At 44.6% G+C, this 20,981-nt stretch overlaps 1 protein-coding gene across 2 annotated transcripts in view; it reads right to left on the bottom strand.

The window, feature by feature from the left end:
* LOC127009039 (choline transporter-like protein 1) overlaps positions 1-20,981 on the bottom strand; it is a 36,229-nt gene that overhangs the window by 13,409 nt on the left and 1,839 nt on the right. Inside the window, exons 1-6 of one of the 2 annotated variants that reach the window (XM_050881712.1) lie at positions 20,651-20,981; positions 8,002-8,121; positions 6,070-6,212; positions 5,431-5,523; positions 5,074-5,280; positions 4,293-4,497 (exon numbers count right to left, since the gene is read on the bottom strand). The exon at positions 20,651-20,981 is cut by the window's right edge and continues 187 nt beyond it. In XM_050881712.1, the coding sequence (XP_050737669.1) occupies positions 4,293-4,497; positions 5,074-5,280; positions 5,431-5,523; positions 6,070-6,212; positions 8,002-8,121; positions 20,651-20,671 (789 nt within the window). In that variant the 5' untranslated portion in view covers positions 20,672-20,981. The remainder of the gene's footprint in view (positions 1-4,292; positions 4,498-5,073; positions 5,281-5,430; positions 5,524-6,069; positions 6,213-8,001; positions 8,122-20,650) is intronic. The other variant, XM_050881711.1, reaches the window with a different exon arrangement.

Here is a 20,981-nt window from a genome sequence, read left to right as displayed (position 1 = left end):
CCTGTTCTCTCTGGAGAAACGTCGCCTCCGAGGAAAACTGATCGAATGATTTAAGATGGTTAATGGCCTTACGAATGTGGACATATCAAATTGTTTATGATTAATTATTAAACTAAACCAAAAAACGGTTCAGAAAAGACAAATCAGCCACAGTATTGTTTTTAAAGACTAATAGGACATCTAAAAAGTCAGGCGTTAGTCTCCACATGTATGGTTTTGGCGAATACGTATTTTAGGAGGTGTGTGTGTGTGTGTGTGTGTGTGTGTGTGAGGCCGATTTTCTTAAAGCTTATATATCCCATCTCGCAACATCCCTTTGTGTGTGTGTGTGTGTGTGTGTGTGTGACTGCCGACAAGTGTGTCCGCGTGGTGTTGCGTAGTTATCGAAGGCCGCCTAGACGCTGCGCTTCTCAGCACAAACACAAAAGAAAAACTTGTTGTCTAAAAAAAAAATTCTGCTGCCAACCTGTTTATAATTACGTACACATGGCCTAATGATATTACCCGAGGCCGATTCATTTTGTTAGATAGATAGATGGAAAAATAGATAGGCAAATAGATGGATATAATTATATAGATAGATAGATAGATATATGGATATAGATAGATGGATGGATAGATAGATAGATTGGTTGGTAGAGACTAATAGATGAATATATAGACCTAGATAGATAGACAGATAGATAGATAGATAGATTGATAGATAGGTAGATAGATAGATAGATAGATAGATAGATAGATAGATAGATAGATAGATAGATAGATGAATAGATAGATAGATAAATAGGTGGATATACATTTTGTTGAGTTAATAATTTATTGACAGAGATAGATAGTTAAATAGATGTATCGACAGGTAGATATATAAGTAGATAAACGGGTCAACAGTTAGATACATAAATGGACACACACACACACACACACACACACACACACACACACACTGCCTTAGGCCGACCATCTGGCCCCACCAGGAAGAAGCCTACCGGCGCAATAGGCCGCGACGTAAAACACACACACACACACACACACACACACACACACCATAAATAAATACATATATACATACATAAATCCATCCATCCATCCATCTATCCATACCTACATGCATACATCACGTAATACACATATAGACTTGCAGGGAAAGGTGGATGAAGAGTTATGTGAGTGTGTATGTTAGAAAAAAGGACATATTTTGACACACTTCCTAGGTAGCATTGCCGGGAACTAGTCGTGTGCGTTGAAGTCAGCCATCCAGCTCATCCGGAAGTGCTGGATTGCAAGAAACCGCCAGAGCGATCCAGTACGCGCCGCACCCGCCCTTGCCACACCGGAGGGAGGGAACAAGGGAAGGCGTGACGCTAGAGGAAGTCACGATGGCTTGGGGAAAGGAACTACAAGGCCTAATTCTGATCAAGACGCACAAACCATGGGAAAAAGAGTAGACCAGAAGGAAGTCCGGTGGGATATTACTGGTTAGGTTAGTTAAATATGTTAGGTTAGATTAGGTTAGTTCGTGATTGTAATTTTTGCGGGGAAATACACGGAATAATTAGAAGAGGATTGCGTGGTTAGTTTTTAGCTACGACCTGCGCGTCATTCACGGCTCAGCGGCTCGGGAAAGTGTCATTCATGCAGACACTTCGGAAATGTTCAGTCCCGTGCACCCCCACCCTTCGCACGGCATCAGGCACAACATGCAATGCTTTAACCCGGTAGCAGCGACGGGCCAAATTTGTGCCATGTTATAAACCCCACAAAATAGATAATACATAATCTGATCACAAATGCTTTGATATATATTATGAAATGGTTTATGTGAGGGGTGATTTTTTCTCATTTTTCTCGCTTGGAGGGACCATTAAAAACATGATCCCCGCTGCTACTGGTTTAAGAGCAAAAGAGGGACGCTGTCTACTCGCCATCTCCTTCACCTCCCCCTTCATCACGAGCCACCAAAGATGATTATAGCAGAAATAATAAAGCCGCCTCGTTTCATGCCTTCAGACTGATTTCACCTGTGATTTATAGACACTCCGAATCCGCGTTGACAGGCTGGCCGGTCACCTTCTCTACAGCAAAATGAAGCACCAGAAGAGCTTACAATTTTAAACGTAGAAGATTGAACGTTCCGCGCAGCTCTAAAACTAAACGTACAACAATATATAAATAAATAGACAACTAAATAACTAAAGATAAATAAAAGCCATTAAGTTCTAGAAAATCAATTATAGTTCCCGAATGGCTTTGATCTTTCCCTCTTGAAAACTGTATAAAGTCAACATCTATATAGTTGAGTGAGACGAATTGATGGTCTGAGGTCTTTCGATCATCAATTTTAGTTAGATCACGATTTTTTTTACGGTAAAGGAAACTGCTAAAAAAAAAAAAAGTCCCGGTGAACACTATTCGTATTAAAGATAACATAATAAAATGGTCGAAAGAGAGGATAAGAAAACGATGATCTATATTCCCTCCATCTGCCATTCGTTAGCCTCTACAATGCTCGGTTCGCACTCCCTGAAGCAAGATGGCCATGCACGGGGAGAGGGAGGCAGACAATGGGTGTGTGTTTACCGCCGTGACAAGTCGGGTGGAGAGGCAAGCGATATAAGGGGCCACGTAACAGATGGCCACTCAGCCGTATGGCGTAAACATCCCCGAAACATTGCTATTATTTCAGTTATTTAATCGTGAAATCCATTAATGTACTACGTAAATTTTCCTGCAAGTAAGTGGCTTTCATATTACTTCAGCTTTTTTTTACAGTATAGGAAGCAACTCAAGGGCAAAAAAAAAAAAAGTAATTATGTGTGTGTGTGTGTGTGTGTGTGTGTGTGTGTGTGTGCGCGCGCGCTTGTATAGGAAAACACACGCCCCAGGATCATTCCATTCCCTGAACACTGAAAACGAGGTCTGCTGGATGCATAACTTTCGCTTATTATTGCCGTATGTACTTTTTTTTATTACTCTTCATTGAGAGTCTTCGCGGTATATATTATTACTCCTGGCAGGTTTATGGGGGAGTAATAAACGGGAAAGCTTCTTATAGTTCCCTCGATCGATATATCAGGCTTCTGTGATATTGACCAGAGTCATTGCGGAGCATCCATTGGCAATACCAGGGTCACTGACCTTGTTTTTGCTGATGATGCAGTAATCCTAGCGGAGTCGCTGGAGGTTTTGGTGATGGCTCTCGAGGCACTGCACGAGGAGGTGAAGCCCTTGGGACTTCAGGTGTTCTGGGCCAAGACCAAGGTACAGGTGTTTGGAGGCTTGCTGGATGACTCAGTACAGTTTGTTCATGCGTGTGGCGAGGACGTTGAGATCTCAGAAAGTTTCACGTATCTTGGTAGCGTAGTTCATAACAACGGTGAGTCTGGCCAGGAAGTCTTACGACGGATTGGTCTGGCCCACGGTGTTATGAACTCGCTCAACACGTGTATATGGCGTTGTCGATACCTGTGCAGAAGGAAAAAGATCCGGATCTTCAAGTCAGTTGTGCTCCCTGTCTTACTTTATGGTTGTGAGACATGGACACTAAATGGAGACTTGGAGAAGCGGATTGATGCCTTTGGTAATAAGTGTCTACCCAGAATCATGGGATATCGCTGGAATGACTTTGTGTCAAACCGGCGGCTATTCCGTGAGACTGATTCGACATATATTACCTGCATAGTCCGTCAACGCTAACTCCGGCTATACGGGCACGTGGGACGTCTTCCGGAAGCTGATCCTGCTCATCGGGTTGTCTCTGTTAGAGACAATCCTGATTGGAGGAGGCCAAGGGGACGCCCACGGAGTTCGTGAATTGAGCAAGTCGATAGATCCTGCCGGGAGGTGCTCGGGTTGGGAAGGGGGCCTGCATGAAGACTCGCCCGGAGAGACCCCCGGGCTTAGCGTCGTAGGGTGGGCGAGGCGACGCGCCCCCCGGGTTATGCCCCCATTGATTGATTGATTGTGATATTGTCGACTTCACGCTTACTGCTACCTCCTAACATACCTAAGAAGAGATGATGGTGAGGAGGAAGATGGACTGGAGGTGAGCATGATGTGAAGGAAGGAGACGGGAAGATCTTGACGATACTTATACAGAACGAAAAAAAAAAAACTATTGTATTGGCATCAATTTGAATTTTGCGCGGCTCGTTTGGTAAAAACATGGCGTCTGTGATTAGGTTGGCCATACTCTACTATTCTGTGGCTCTGCTTTATTATTAGTATGGCAAGTTGAGCGAACACGAGCAAACACACGCAGCACTATGGACAGACAGCACGCTAGAGTGACTTACCGTGAAGATGGTGGCTACGATGGCGCCGATCAAGAGGTTTCGGGCGAAGAGATCCAAGTAATCGGCTGAGCTTGAATTATTCTTCCTTGCCTCCTGAGCATTCTTATTGGTGAGGTTCCAGATGACCCAGAGGTACGCCGTGCCGGCCACCGAACCCACCACCATCACGATCACCGTCAGCCACACCACCACCCGCGCCAGGAACCTGTAGGTGCAGCGGGGAGTCGTTATAAAGGCAACCGGTATTATCTTGAACGAACAATGTACTTTCCACCGAGTTCTTACGCTTCTACAACTGGAAGTATTTCAAGAATGATATGTTAACTGATACAGTCTGCCTGCTCTTGTTTTCCACCTCTATAAAGTCAGGAAGAGAGTATCAAAATTTAATCAGCATTCCCTGGAATAGTCTGTCTGCTACGTTTTTTCCACTGCTTATAAAATTAAAGTTATATGAAGGGGATAGCATCAAGACACTTTGGAAACTAAAGTGACTCATCTGAGTGAAATTCTCATATCCCATTTTGGGGAGGCAATATATGATGGATATTTTTTTAACATATTTTGACCGTAATTATATTATCTTTTGATTTGTTTTGTTTAAAGTAAAAATAAAAAGAAGAAAAACTGGTCTGCTTGTTGTAGTAATGGTGCCAGCCGTTGGATTCGAATATGTGCTAAAGGTGATAAAATTTATACCAGGAGGGGTTAAATAACACCATCATCATAGCTACCAAGATCCCCGACAATAACATCACGGGAGTACACGCGAGCCATTCACCTGAGCAAGAGGGTGAAGATGAGGGCGAGGCCGAAGGCAATCACAGCAAGGACGGCGAGGATGGACCCGGACACCTCAAGATCGCGTCCCACCGCCTCCAAAAACTCGCTCAGGCTCGTCCCGAAGATGGCCTTGGTCGCGATGTTCGTCCTGTTCTGCGCCTCGTTGAAGTTGAGGTTGGTGCAGTAGTAACCCAACGGGGAGGAGCTACAGAAGGGAGTGAGGGAGAAGATAAAGGAGCAGTTCTAGAGTGACAAAAAAGAGGCATGAACATAAACTCCAGTACTCCCTTTTCTCTCATGCATTAATTACTCCAATCACTCGTATTTATATCGTCATTAAAGCCGAGGAACTTACTCTGTAGGGCATCGGTCAACGCAGGATTTGCATGGCGCGATCGTTGTTGGGTCCTGCGTGATGACTTCCGCCGCGCCCTTCATGTTGCAGAACCTTGTAGAGGAGGAGGAGGAAGGGGAGGAGGGTTAGCAGAAGGAGGTGAAGGACATGCGGTGTCGGTGCGTGGCCTTGAAATGTCCCGGGCGTGTACTTGATGTGTAAAAGTGTTGATAAGTCACGGAAGTCTTTAATCATTATGCTGCCTCCTGTTCTTATTCTCTCTCTCTCTCTCTCTCTCTCTCTCTCTCTCTCTCTCTCTCTCTCTCTCTCTCTCTCTCAAGTTAATTAGTTTGTTCATTTTTTTTTTTTCTCGTAAACTCTCTAGTGATTTTCCCTTAATAAGCCTTGCGTGTATCTTTACCCCGGATGTGATTAGTCCCTTTTTAAACACCCCTTTCCCTCGCCCTCGGCCTTGGCGTGTCCAGAGCTTTCTGACCTTGGTTAGGGGAGAGAAGAAGTAGAACAGAGAGAGAGAGAGAGAGAGAGAGAGAGAGAGAGAGAGAGAGAGAGAGAGAGAGAGAGAGAGAGAGAGAGAGAGAGAGAGAGAGAGAGAGAGAGAGAGAGAGAGAGAGAGAGAGAGAGAGAGAGCACTACACTCACGGCATGTTCTCGAAGTTCTGCCCTGATTTAGCGAGGGCGAAGAGCTGCTGGTTCTTACGGCCACACACGTTCCCGTAGGCATCGTGACCGTTCAGGAGGCGCTTGGGGTCAGACTTGATGCCCGTGTAGACGATGTACCCGATCTGAGGGAAAGGGGAAGGGGGGACTGAAGGGAAACAATCCAGGCTATGGGAAGCGCTGTGGTGTGAGGGTGAAGGAGTTATGATGAAGGGAAGTCGCGATCTACCCAGTCTGAAGGAAGGAGTGAAGGGCGGGGACGGTGTGAAGGAGGGTACTGCTGATTGAAGGGAAAGGAGAGCAGGGGAAAGTGTGCTGAAGGGAAACACGAATCAATCTGAAGGAAAGGGGGCGGTGGGAGGGTGAAGGAGGAGTCGCTATCTAACCAGTCTGAAGGATAGGGAGGAGGGGCTGATAGTGTGAAGGAAGGGAGAACTGAATGAAGGGAAATGAGGAGGGAGAAGGTGTGGAGAAGGGAAACACGGATCAATCTGAGGGAAGGGTGTGAGGGTGATAGAGGAGTTTTGATGAAGAGAAGTCGCTATCTACCCAGTCTGATAGAAGGGGTGGGGAGGGGGATGGTGTGAAGGAAGGCAGAGCTGAATGAAGGGAACGAAAGAGTGAGGAAGAGAGGCATGATGTGAGTATAGGTGATGATGGTAACGGTGTGAAGAAGAAGGGAGAGCTGTAAGGAAGGGAGTACACAGAGTAGAAGTGATGATGGTAAAAATGTGAGAGGAGTGTGAGGGAGGGAGGCAAAATCTAAGGAAAGGAGGTGATGACGAGGGGAAGATGTCATGGAGGTCAACGTGATGTGAGGGAAGGAGCTGGCAGTGTGGAGAGGATGGGAAAGGTGTGAGGAAGGGATAAAATAAAAGGAGACGAGGTGATGGTTAGGGGGAGGATGTGGAGGAGGTAAGCATGATGTGAATGAAGGAGTATGGCGGTGTGAAGGAGAGGGGGAAGGAGTTAGGAAAGGAAGCATATTTAAGAATAGGAGGTAATGATAAGAGAAAGCATGTGATTTAGGTAAGCAATGTGTGAGGGAGGAGTTAGGAAAGGAAGCATAATTTAAGAAGAGGAGATAATGATAAAAGAGAACATGTGATATAGGTAAGCAATGTCTGAAGCAGGAGGCAGCATTGTGAAGAGGATGGGAAAGGTGTGAGGAAGGGACACAATCTAAGGAGAGGAGGTGATGATAAGGGGGAAGATGTGAGGGAAGGAGTTGACAATGTAGAAGGGATGGGAAAGGTGTGAAGATGGGACACAATCTTAGGACAGTTGATAGTGAAAAGGGAAGATGTGATGGGAGTGACTATGATGTGAGGGAAGGAGATAGCAGTGTAAAGAGTATATAGATGGTGCGGGGAAGAGATGATGGTGAGGAGGAAGATGGGCTGGAGGTGAGCATGATGTGAGGGAAGGAGAGGGAAAGTGCGGAGGGAATTGGAATAGTGAAACAAAGGGTATCAATATCAGGAGAAGTGATGGTGAGTGGGATGTGATGGAGGGTGTGATGTGTGTGTGGAGGTGCGTGAGGGATATGATGGGGTGAGGGAAGGGGATGGCCGTGTGGAGAGGATGGGGCACAGTCTGAGGAGGGGTGGTTATGACTGTGTGAGGGTCAGAATAAGGTGGATCAAAGAGGGAGGGTTGGTTGGTATGTGTAGGGACAACAAAAGCATGACTCTGATGAAGTATTTTAAGCGTGTGTATGTATGTGTGTGTGTATGTTTACGGCGCGCGCACATGTATTTATTGACAGACGAGCGTGGCTACACACACACACACACACACACACAATAAAGCGAAATTACTAAACTGTGGATATTTGAGGTTACGCAATCATGGTGAAATCAGCGACACACACACACACACCTTCCCCCCCACCCTCACCCCACTCCCACTCACCGCCCCGAAGACGAAGGCGACGAAGAGGATGAGGAAGAGGACGTCCCTGCATACCCTGTCGTGAAGCGGGCCGGTGAAGTGCTCCTCGCCGCCGGGCGGGGCCAACACCTTCCCGTTCACCTGCCGGGGGAGGAAAGGGCGCACATGTGAGACGGTGACCGAGGCTGAGGAGGGGAAAGGTTTACACACAGGAGGAAGAAGAGAGTGTAAAGTTCGTCTCCAAGTAAAAGAAAGAAGAGGGTAAAGTTCATCTCAAAGTACTATCTGAAGAAGAAGAAGAAGAAGAAAAAGAAGAAGATGATGATGAAGAAGAAGATGAAGAAGAAGAAGAAGAAGACATGGGAAAGTTCATCTCCAGATATAGAAGAGGGGAAAATATACATACAGGAAAAAAGAGAAACGAAAGCACAAACTGGTCATCAATACATGTTATAATATCCCGAAAAATTAATAAAAAAAGAAGAAAAAAACGTGAACTGATCGCCAAACTGAGGAGAGGAAAGATCGAACGTTCATGTACCTTCGAGTTGTGAAAAATACAACGCGGGATGATGGTTGGTGGATATAAAGTACAATCATTGAGAGAAAGAAGAGGAAAATATGAAGCAAGTGAAGCGGTAGCCAGAGCCGAGGAGGGGAAGGTTTATGTGCCTTTGAGAAGGTGGCGATTAGTAAACACTGAAAACGACAGGCAAGGGAAGAAAGTAAGTTTGGAAAGTTTCGTTTAGTCGGCGCAACATCTGTGGTCATATGCCGGAGAGAGACAGGAGGGGGAAGGAATTATAGGAGAAAGGAACAGATCCCAGGAGACGGGACACAACCCCCGATAAGGCAAGGGAAGAGGAATGCAAGGGAAATGGAAACTTGAATAACATGGAGGCTTCAGGCGATGAATTACATGGCGGGTAAAGAAGAGTGGAAGGAATGAAAAGGAAATGGTGAAGTACACGAGAAATAGCAATGCAAGTGGGTGATGGGAATGCCAGAGAAATGGAAACTTGAATAACGTGGAAGCTGGAGGTGATGACTTACATGGCGGGAAGAGAAGAGTAGGAAGGAAGCAAAGGAAATGGTAAGGTACACGAGAAATTGTAATGTAAGTAGGTTATGGTAACGTAAAATGAACACAAGGGAAATGGAGACTTGAACAACACGTGGCGGGAAGATAAGGAAACAAAGACAGCCGGCCATCAACAAATAGAATAAAAAGTGTTTACGTAAGAAAACTAAACCAACAAGAGGGAGTGTTTCCGCGTGTCAGCTGATTGCCGTTACAGGAAGGTTCTTGTCAATGTATTTTACGACAGAATGAATAAACATACTTGCGTCGGCTTATAGCGAAAGGAAAAGTATCCAATCCCACCAAGGAAAGAGGATTACATAAAGTTGTCGTTGTAGTAGTAGTAGTAGTAGTAGTGGTAGTAGTAGTAGTAGTAGTAGTAGTAGCTGTAACGGTAAGTAGAAGTATTAAGCGAAGACCAGGTAAAGAAAACGAGTTACCCTGAATCACTGCACGAGGGAGACACTCATAGACTTATATGGGAGGAGTTTTTTCTGTAGATATAACGGGATTGTAAACGCTGTGGATCCCTTTTACCTAGCCTGCAGCCCCTCCCCCTCCCTTCATCCCTCCCTACCATTCTCTCCTACCTCACTTTCTATATTCCATCACTCCCTTCCCTCCACTCATTCTTCCTTCACACTTCCCTCATTCCATCCCTACCTATATACCATTCTCTCCTACCTCACTCTCACTTTCTATATTGCAATCTCTCCCTTTCCTTCACTCACCCCTCCCTTCACCCTTCCTTCCCTCCATCCCTATCTACCGCTCTTTCCTACTTCCCTCCCACTTTCTGTTCTGCACTCTATCTTTTCCCTCCTTCCATCCCTCAACTCTCTCCTATCTCCCTCTCACGTATCTATCCTGCAATATATCCTCCCTTCCTTCCCTTCCTCCCTATCTACCTTTCTTCCCTCCTTCCATCCCTCAACTCTCTCCTACCTCTCTCTCACGTATCTATCCTGCAATCTCTCCTCCATTCCTTCCCTTCCTCCTTATCTACCTTTCTTACCTGCTTTCCTCTCACTTTCTATTCTGTAACCCCTCAATTCCCTTTATCTATCCCTCCCTTCCCTCCACGCATCTCTCCTTCCTTCCCTCCCTCCTTCCTTCCACCTATGGCTCATTAAAACTGTACAGCGATAGTTTATTTTATTTTTTGTCTCTTTGTTTGTGCTCATTGTAACGGTGGTGGTGGTGGGTGGTGGTGGTGATGGTGGCGGTGGTAGAGCTAGAGACCTTTTAATTTATGCTGCTCTATCCTGTTCTCTTCCAGACCCACCACCACCACCACCACCACTGTTGTTGATACCGTATGTGTGTGTGTGTGTGTGTGTGTGTGTGTGTGTGTGTGTGTGTGTGTGTGTGTGACCTTGAGTGGACTCCAATAGCTCCTGCGGTTCTTGTGGGTGGGTGGAGTGGATGGAGGTGGAAGTGGAGATAGGGGTGGAGTGAGCGTGGGATATTGTGGTTGCTGCGGTGGTAGTGATGGTGGGGGGGGGTGAGTAATGGTGATGAGAGTGGTAGTGGAGTCCGTTGTAAGTGGTGGTGGTGACGGTGGGAGGTGCAGTTGGTGATCGGTGGTGGCGACGGCGGTGGTGGTGGTGGGGGGGAGGGGGGTAATGGTGTTGGGAGGTGTTGGTGGTGACGGTGGTGGTGGTGGTAGGGGGGGGTAATGGTGTTGGGAGGTGTTGGTGGTGACGGTGGTGGTGGTGGTGTGTGGGGGGGGTAATGGTGTTGGAAGGTGTTGGTGGTGATGGTGGTGGTGGTGGTGTGTGGGGGGGGTAATGGTGTTGGAAGGTGTTGGTGTTGATTGTGGTGGTGTGTGTTTTTTTGGGTTGGGGGGGGGGGTGATAATGGTGTTGGAAGGTGTTGGTGGTGACGGTGGTGGTGGTGGTAGGGGGGGGGTAATGGTGTTGGGAGGTGTTGGTGGTGATGGTGGTGGTGTGTGTGTGTGTGTTGGGGGGGGGGGGGGATAATGGTGTTGGGAGGTGTTGGTGTTGGTGGTGGTGGTGGTGGTGCCGGGTGATATATTTTCCTATTGTCTTGCAACTATATATTTTTTTCTTTTTCCTCATTTTTCTTCGTCTCAGATTTACCCTTATATAAGTACATTTTCATTGTTATTAGTTTATTATCATCACCAACATCATCATTAGCATCATTCTTCTTCTTCTTCTTCTTCTTCTTCTTCTTCTTCTTTTCTTCTTCTTCCTCTTCTTTTTCTTCTTCTTCTTCTTCTTCTTCTTCTTCTTCTTCTTTTTCTTCTTCTTCTTCTTCCTCTCATTATTATTATTATTATTATTATTATTATTATTATTATTATTAGTAGTAGTAGTAGTAGTAGTAGTAGTAGTAGTAGTAGTAGTAATCCTCCTCCTCCTCCTCCTCCTCCTCCCCCTCCTCCTTGTTTTCTTTAGCAGGTGTTTCTCACACTCTGCATTTATCGGTGTGGGCGAGTGTGTGCACGCTGCTTGCTGCATGATGGATGAGCTGCGGCTGACGTGAGCTCAACGAGAGAAGAATTCAAGGGTACAGGAAGAAAGACACGAACCTCGCTCGCCCACGTAGTCATTTTGTCAACAATGGACTTTCTTTGTTCAGGAGGACGATTACCCAGCATTAGGACATATAAACAATTTGTAGGGCATGGTAAAGTAAGGTGAAAGGGTGCTTGCGGTCGATAAGGTGTTCCAAAACGAAATCATCAACAGAGGCAACTAGTATTGTATTCATGTGTATCAGTAAGAGTAGAAGTAGTAGTAGTAGTAGCAGTAGTAGTAGTAGTAGTAGTAGTAGCAGCAGCAGCAGTAGTAGCAGTCACAGCCCCCTCCGCACAGTAGTAGCGGAGGGTGTATTCCCCCTATTGTTGACAAGGGCTGCGGGTAATCGATGCGCGTGTTGTGGTCCCTCAAGGTGACGAGTACTAGGCAATCACCGCCAAGCTATTGAACCTGCCGCGCGAGCACTCAGCTAGGGGCAAGGGGCGCTCTCCTCGCCACACGTCCCCCTCAAGTAGCCTGCCACTAAGCGCTGCGCGAGGGGGGTGGATCGAAGGGAGGAGGAGGTATAAGGTGCCCAATATATAGCTCGTATATGAAAGGAATGAGCAGCCCTACTCCTTGATATCGTGCCTTGCTATTGATTTCTTTCCCCTCTGTACCTTGCTGAGACTGTTGTCCTGTCCTTGGGGAAAAGAGTAGACGTAGGTGATGAGTTGCAGTGTTGACTTATTTGATATTTCTTTATTTACCAGACGAAGTGAACTCTCTTTCGCTTCGCTCAACACTTGAGTAAAAGAAGAGACGGAAATGATGAGTTCATGTCGAATTACTATTTAATCTTTATTTCCAAATGAGCTCTTTTGGTGTACTTTTTTTTTGTTAGGTGCTGTATAGCGCTGGTAGGCTTTCTTGAGGGTTTTCTTGGAGCCCGTTAGTGTCCCAGGCGAATTATATTTATAGTGGCTGCCGTGGTATATGACCCTTGCTTGGCCCATGCTGCCCCCCGGTGCTCCACTTGACGGACATCGCTGAAGTAATGGTTGACTAATGATCAGGGCAACATATGGGTAATCTTCCGCCACTCGCCGATGGTTGAAAAGTGTCGGAGTGCATCGGTGGGATTCAAACCTAGGTCCACACGCGCCTGTTGACTTATTTGCCTTTTTACTTTATTTCCCAAGTCGAAGTTAACTCTTCTACTCTACCCGTGAGTAAAAGAAAAGAACAGACGTAGGTGATGAGTGAGCGTTGAAATATTTGCCTTTACTTGATTTAAATGTTGAAGTGAACTCTCTTTTGATCTACCCTTGAGCAAAACAAAAGAAAGGAGGAGGTGGCTGGTGGCAGTAAGAGGCAGTGTTGAATTGTTTGTCGTATTTCTGTCTTTACAAGGAAGTGGTTTATTTACAAGTGGAGGAAGTAGCTGAGTGTTTGCTTCCCCCTCGCATGCAGGCCCTCTCTCTGAATGACGCGATGACTAATATATAGACCTTGTCGATGTGTCAGCCTTTTCCTGGTGACCGGCCATCGATACGCGCTCTTTGGCGGTATAAATAAGGCGTTCGATTATGTTGGGCCCACAGCGAAGGTGGATGACGATGGTATATGATTAACGAAGGTACGGATCAATAAGAAATGCTTTTTTGTCAGCTTTCAACTTTCGATTTGCATTTCGAATTGAGTATACAGTTGGTCGATTATTCTGAGGGAAATTTTAAACGCGTCTTTAAAATATTTCTGTGAGGAGTTATTTGTTTTTTGGGGGGTTGAAGAGGCAAAACAAATTGACCTTGACGAAAAGAATAGACGTGAAAATGCACACTGAATGATAATCGAAAATAGATAGATAGATATGAATACTTTATGTGTAACTTTGAGAGAAAAATAATAACTTAACAAACCGTTTTAAAGATACCCCTCAATATCAAATCACGCATACTTCCTTCTTAATTTAGTTTTTAGAATCTTCAATATCCTCTTTGTTCAATTCAGTTTCCGGTGCGTATAATCTTCAATCTCTTCTTCAACTCGGTATTAGTTTTGTGCAGAGCCACCAATTTCTCCTTCCACTAATTTTCTTCAATCGTTATTCTTTTAAATTTCTTCAATCCAGTCTTTTAATTTCCTTCAACCTTCAATCCTCCTCATTTCAGTTTCTTCAGCCTTTAATATTTCAACTTTCTTAAATCTTTAGTCTTTTTGTTTTATTTAATCTTCCATCTTTAATTCTTTTTTTTTAATCGTCAGTCTTTCAATTTCTTTTCAATCTTCAATCTTCAGTTCAGTTTCTTCAATCTTTCTATTTTCTTCGATCTTCAGTCCTTTCCAGTTCATTATCTTTAGTCCTCCGTCGTTCAATTTTTTCAATCATTCAATTTTTCTTCAATCTTCAATCTTCAGTTCAGTTTCTTCAATCTTTCTATTTTCTTCGATCTTCAGTCCTTTCCAGTTCATTATCTTTAGTCTTCAGTCGCTCAATTTTCTTCAGTCATTCAGTTTTCTTGAATCTCCAACCTTCTTCAGTTTAGTTTCCGGTGCGCCCAATTCTCCACCGCCCCATCGCAGTGCCAAAAGAAAACTCAAGGGCTGTCGAGAAAGAGTGTGTGTAGAGTGCCAAAGAGGAGACCAGAGGAGAGCTGACTAATGGATGAGGGCGCCTGTCAATACTGCGAAAGACTTCCTTATCAACTTTCCAATATTGGCATTCCACAGCATTTTCAGTTGCTATTATGGGATATTAGTGTGTGTGTGTGTGTGTGTGTGTGTGTGTGTGTGTGTGTGTGTGTGTGTGTGTGTGTTTGAAGACGCAAAGTAAATGTTTGAAAAGAAAAAGAAAAGACGAGGAGCGAGAAGGGAAGGTGAAAACAAAGCTGAGTACATGAAGAAAAAGTAAAAATTTAAGTAACAGGAAGAAAAGGAAGAGGAAAAGGTCAGTGACGGGGAGAAAAGGAAAAGAAAAAAGACGAGAGACGGGAAGAAAAGAAGACAGAGGCAAGAGACGGGAAACCAACAGGATCTAAGAACACAAAAACGAAGAAAATAACTAATCAATATAAAAAAAAAAAACATGGAGATGATTAGAATTACTATGATGGTGATGACGATGATGATAATGATGATAGTATGATAATATCTCTTCCTCTGTCTGTCTGTGTATCTATCTATGTATATTTATATCTCATTTTGTCTGTATATCTTTCTCACTCCAGATATGAGGAAAAGAGAAAGAGTAGGAAGAAAGAAGGAAAGTCGAAGGAAAGAAAAAAGGAAAGATAAATGAAAAGAGAAACAGTAGGACGAGGGGTTGACTAACGATCTCTATCTCTCTCCGTCTTTGTCTATCTGTCTGTATCTCTCAATCTATACCTATATCTCTCATTTTGTCTGTATATCTTTTTCTCACAGTATCAGAGGATCGTGGCAAGATAGGAGGACTAACGACCCGTATTTAGTGTACTTGCAAAAAATGGTCACCGATATGTATAGTGGTATGCGGTACGAGTGTCGAGAATCTATATGAATCTATACCCGTCCAGCCAACCACCTCATCTCGCCTTCCTTCCTTTCTTCCACCCACCCGGCCAGCAAGTCCTGTCCAGATGCAGCATTCCTCAAATACCTCGCGAATAGCATGAAGTCAAGAGTTGGCGAGTGGGAGGAGTTATTATTATTATTTTTTTTTAGTGTTTGTGTGTGTTTGTTTGTGTGTGTGTGTGTGTGTGTGTGTGTGTGTGTGTGTGTGTGTGTGTGTGTGTGTGTGTGTGTGTCAGCTGCAATGTGGTATTTTCAGCTATTCTTTATTATTTTCTCTTTCATTTGTTTGCTTTCACTCTTGCATTTTCTTTACTTATTTTATATTTTTTTCTTTCCGTCTGTTTTTCCTCATTCTATGTCTTCATTCGTATTAAATCCTAACTTTTCTTTCCTTCTTTTTTTTCCTTACTGAATAACATAGTTTTCATAAATTTATTCAATTCATTCATTATTGAGGTATTCATGTGTTATTTACTTTCGATTAATTATTTACACTTTATGTTAATCATCAGCCAGTAGAAAACGAGTGTAGGTGAGGTACAGAAGGTTCAGGTATGAGGTGGGGCAGGTGTAAGGAGAGAGGAGGAGGAGAAGGAGGAGGAGGCACAGAGAGGAGGGGAAGGAGACACAGAGAGGAGAAGGTAACAGAGAGGAGGAGGAGGAGGAGGTACAGAGAGAAGGAGGAGACACAGAGAGGAGGAGGCACAGAGATGAGGGGAAGGAGACACAGAGAGGAGGTAACAGAGAGGAGGAGGTACAGAGAGGAGGAGGATGGGGTGTCAGGTGTCAAGAAAGGCAGGTATATGACAGGTGTATTTTAATAATAATAATAATAATAATAAACGGTTTATTAAATGATAGCAGCTAAAAAGAACAAAAGAAAACGAATAGTAAGAAGGAAGACAAAAAGAACGGAATAAAGTAGCAAAGAAAACGAGGAGCTTTGAACGTAGCAAGATGTATTGATAACCTAGTCTTTATGTGTGTGGTGGTGGGGGGGGAGGGAGGCATTGGGGGGACTAGTGGGAGGTAAAGTTGGGTGCTATTTCTATTTTTTGCGTAATATGAGGAAAGAGGAGTATAAATAATAGAATAGGTAAATACCGTTAAATGTGTGCATATTAGTACGTAATCGAGGGGTAATTGTCCCCGATTAACTGTAATTTGTATTCTCTGCTTCAAGACTCGGCAATTTTCGCGTCGTAAAAAGCTATAGTAATACACACTAGGGGTGGGCGAGAATCTATTCTTTCCGAATCGAAGGAATCGATTCTTGAATCTGTTCTCGCCCACCCCTAATACACATTGACGTTTTTGAGAGAGAGAGAGAGAGAGAGAGAGAGAGAGAGAGAGAGAGGTCCAAAAGGTTGATATAGTCATGCGTGTCCTTGAACTAAATGACACGTAATCGATCTTGGAGGGGAAGAGGAAGAATAGGAGGAAGGAAGGAAGGGAAGTAAAGAGAGAGAAAGGAAGAAGACAAGAGAAAGAGTAGGAAGGAAGAAAGAGAAGAAGGAAATAGAAGTGGTAAGGAGTAAAGAAATGTAGAAAGAAAGTGAAGAAAAGAGAAAAGGAAGTACGAAAAAATGCAAAAAGGAGGAGGAAGAAGGACGTAAGGTAGAGATAAAAGGAAAAAGAGTGAAAGAAAAGTGATTGAGTGGAAAGAAGTAAGGAAGGAAATAGTGGTGATAATCGATGGGACGGAGAAGGAAGAGGAGAGGGAAGAGGAGAGGGGACGATGAGAGAAGAGAGGAAGAAAGAAGATAGAAGACGGAAAAGGAGAGAGATAAAAGTTACACCTTCAGAGAGAGAGAGAGAGAGAGAGTTGGCGTATTGGTGATTCACGGAAGCAATGAAAAAAAAACGCAAGTAAATGGTAGATCAATGTGTACTCTCTCTCTCTCTCTCTCTCTTGTATGTGTGTCTATACATATATGGAGTTAACATGAGAAATTGCGTAGGTGTATTCCGCGTGTGTGTGTGTGTGTGTGTGTGTGTGTGTGTGTGTGTGTCTGGTTCAGTCTGGATCTTCTGCCGCGGGGAATTTTTTTTGTTCTCTTATTTGTTTCCTGTTCCTGCGTCCCTCCCTTTAACTATTTTCTCTTCCCTCTGTTTCTATTTATTTATTCATTTATTCGTGTAGCTATGCATTTTTATTATCTCTCTCTCTCTCTCTCTCTCTCTCTCTCTCTCTCTCTCTCTCTCTCTCTCTCTCTCTCTCTCTCTCTTTTGCTTTGTTTTGCGTGTGTGGGTGTGTGCGTAGATTACAGTGACCAAGGTTGAGAGAGAGAGAGAGAGAGAGAGAGAGAGAGAGAGAGAGAGAGAGAACACGTTATTAATAGGTAAAGACTTGCCAAAAATAGCTTACCAAAAGCAGACATAGCTGGAGAGAGAGAGAGAGAGAGAGAGAGAGAGAGAGAGAGAGAGAGAGAGAGAGACCCGATCGTGTGTGTTTGGCCTTGAGGAAGTAAAGGTCCGGGAAAACCTGTGTGTGTTGCGTCGCTTTCCAGTAGATCTACAACAAGAAATAGGAGGAGGACCAAGAACCAAACTTCCCCGCAGCCCACGTCACAGGGGAGGGTGGGGGGGTTGGGGCATTTCCTTGCGCGTGTGTGTGTGTGTGTGTGCCACCGCCGTACTCTTTAGGGGTGGCCATCGGGTGTCTGTCAAGGCACCCCTCGGCAGGACCCTGCCATCGACTACGGGTCTCGTCACTGTGCTTTGCCTCACGACGGCGACGTGCCTGGCCAGCGCCTTGACCTGATGGCTTTGGCCTGAAGCAGCATGGATGGCAGCCGAGGAGATGTATCACACGGAATTACATTCCTTTGTAGTCACTCCTGGCCATCCTGTACATTTAGACCGCCTCTCAGCATGTCGCGGTCCGCATAAGTAAAAGTACACAACCTAACAGAGTATAAATGATATGATAAATAATAATTAGTGATTTGGGTCACCTGAGGTCAGGGCCAAAGTGGGGACAGCGACGGTTCTATCTGGCCCACCGCCTGGGCTGGAGTTCTTGCCTGGTGGGCACACACATGACGCTTCCATTGGTCCTTTCATTTAGTCTATATATCCGTTATTTTTTTTACCGGCGTTTGAACGCTTTCGTTTAGTTTATATTACCATTTCATTTTTTGGATAACATTGTTAACCATGATCGGTGAGGAAATGCAATTCGCGTATTCTGCCGTATCGTTATCGCAGCGTGCGAGTCTGTTTTTAGCAGTTCCCAAAGCAATCATTATTAGCACCCTATTCGTGCTCGTAAATCATCTCCCTTTGTTTGTGCTGGGGAAACTTTGAGCCGCCTTAAGACAGATTTTTCTCTCTACTATTTTGGCTTTTTCTTTTCTTTGCTTCCCATGTTATCTACCTTGCCTCATTGTACACCTCGCCACGTTATATCACATTACCGTACTGAAGTACACACATGCCTGAGTACCACAATAACCTTCACCTACGACTGTATTTACTTTGTCACGCACCCTATCACTCCCTCGTCATCTTAACATCCTTACATCTCCTTATGTGAACTTCATTTACCGTACTCGCATCCCTTCACTGTACCCTTTATTTACGACTGTTCTAACCTTGTCATGCACTCCGTTACTCTCTCATAATCTTAACCCCATTACGATCACTATGTTGCATCGTTGCCAAATTGTCGTACACTGAACATTGCATTTATCATTTTTAAGCTCCAAGACTGTCGTAACCACACAAATAACGATAGGAAATTAAAGTTAGCGTTAAAACTGTTAAATATTGATGGGTTTCGTTCTTTTTTGCTTTAGTTATCGGTCAGAAACTACAAAAATGCAATGCGCTGAGTATGATAATTTGGCAACGCTGCTCTGTTGACTTCAATCACCCTTCTCGCATCCCATCACTGTACACTTTATTTACGATTATTTTCTTCATTGTACCCTTTACCTCCGTCTAAACCAACCTGTCATGCACTGTTACTCCCTCGTCATCTCAATACCCGTACGATCACCCTCTGTTACTTCCATTCACGCCCCTCGCATCCCATCACTGTACACTTTATTTACGACTATTCTCTTCATTGTACCCTTTAACGTCGTCTAAACTAACCTTGTAATGCACTTTGTCACTCCCACGTCTTTTTAACCCCATTACGATCACCCACTGCTAACTCCATTCACGCCCCTCGCATCCCATACCTACCCTTTATTTACGAGTATTCTAACCTTCTCATGCATTATTTTTCCCTCTCGTCATCTTCACCCCATTGCGATCTCCCTCTTCTGTTATCATTCACCCTCCTTGCATCCCTTCTCTGTATCCTCCTCGCATCCCATCACTGCACCCTATACTTACCACTATTCTAACCTAGCCATGCACTCTGTTACCCTCTCGTCGTCTTCACCCCCTAACGATCACCCTCTTAACTTTATTCACCCTCCTCGCATCCCTTCTCTGTATCCTCCTCGCATCCGATCACTCTACCCTGTACTTACCACTATTCTAACCTTGCCATGCACTCTGTTACCCTCTCGTCATTTTCACCCCCTAACGATCACCCTCTGTTAACTTCATTCATCGTCCTCTATACCACCGTTGCCAGATTGTCGTACTCAGAGCATAGTATTTACCGGTTTCTGACGCCTAACTATTGCCAAGAAACATCAGAATCTAACTCTTTTAACAATAATTATAAATGCGTTAAGTTATTGGAGCCCAGAAGACAGTTTTGGGGCAGGAAGTCGGGAAATATAAGCGACGGAGTACGACAATCTGGCACCGTTGCCCTATACCCATTCACCGTACCGCAATTTGGTTCACCGTACAGAGCAAACCTCACGTATCTCACCACAAATTCCTTATCAGCCTTACTTTTTATATATTTGCCCTGCTTTTCATCTTTCCTCTTCTCACCTAAGCGGCCTCCTTTACTGTTATGAAAAAGCTAATAAAAAAACTCAACTCGGCTCCTTCAGTTCTAGATAAGCCTTCCACAACATCCATCACCTTCCTCCACATAATCAGTTCAAAACATCCTTTTTTATTTATACGTTTGCTAATATGCACTGCTTTACACATTTATATATTTATTTGTGTATATACTTAACCTAGGCCTCATTTTTTTTTCTTCTTTGCTATCATACAATTACCTCGTTATTCACCAACCCGTTACGCTGTCTCCTCACATCATTGCCTCTTCCTCTCTGTTCTCCTCCCTCATTTCTTGCATCACGCTTCCTGCCCTGCCATTCCCATTCTTCACCTCGCCCCTCCCCCTTCTCTCTCACACACACACACACAAAAAAACACTCCCTCCTCACATCACTTCCCTCCGCTTCTCAACCCATATTAACCCGTTCACCACCCTTTCCTCCTCATTGCATTCCTTTTCTTCCCCTTCAAATCCCCTTTAGAGTTCGTCCCTCACCCTCACAACCCATGACTGCCCTCTCAACTCATCCCTGTCCTTCAAAACTCTTATTTCATCCTCACGACACGCTATTTATCCTCCCTCAATGCCGTAGGAAAGAAGAAGCATCACCCAAGCGCCTCCTACCTTGCTCCTTGCTCGTGTCATCTCCGCGAAGTGTTCATGTCACCCTCGTCTTCAGCGCTGTTATCCTCCTGCACTAACATGTCCTCCTCCTCATAGCATCCTTCCCATCATGTACAGGCAGTCTCATAAACACGCACACGCACGTAAACACACACGGACACGGTTCAACACGTACGCACACACACCCAAATCAGCTGTGGCCACTTCGATCCGGTTCAAGACTTTCACCACTGACACACTCCAGCTGGAATCCACATGGTCTTATGCCAGCACTACAAACAATGGGCTTCCTTCTACTTGTCTTCGCCCTGTATCCTTCCCAAGTGATTCC

The sequence above is a fragment of the Eriocheir sinensis genome, chromosome 39 (assembly GCF_024679095.1).
Source record: "Eriocheir sinensis breed Jianghai 21 chromosome 39, ASM2467909v1, whole genome shotgun sequence".
In the NCBI taxonomy this organism is placed as follows: Eukaryota; Metazoa; Arthropoda; class Malacostraca; order Decapoda; family Varunidae; genus Eriocheir; species Eriocheir sinensis.
Note: the sequence above shows the minus strand (reverse complement) of the source record. Positions and strands in the feature narration are given on the sequence as shown.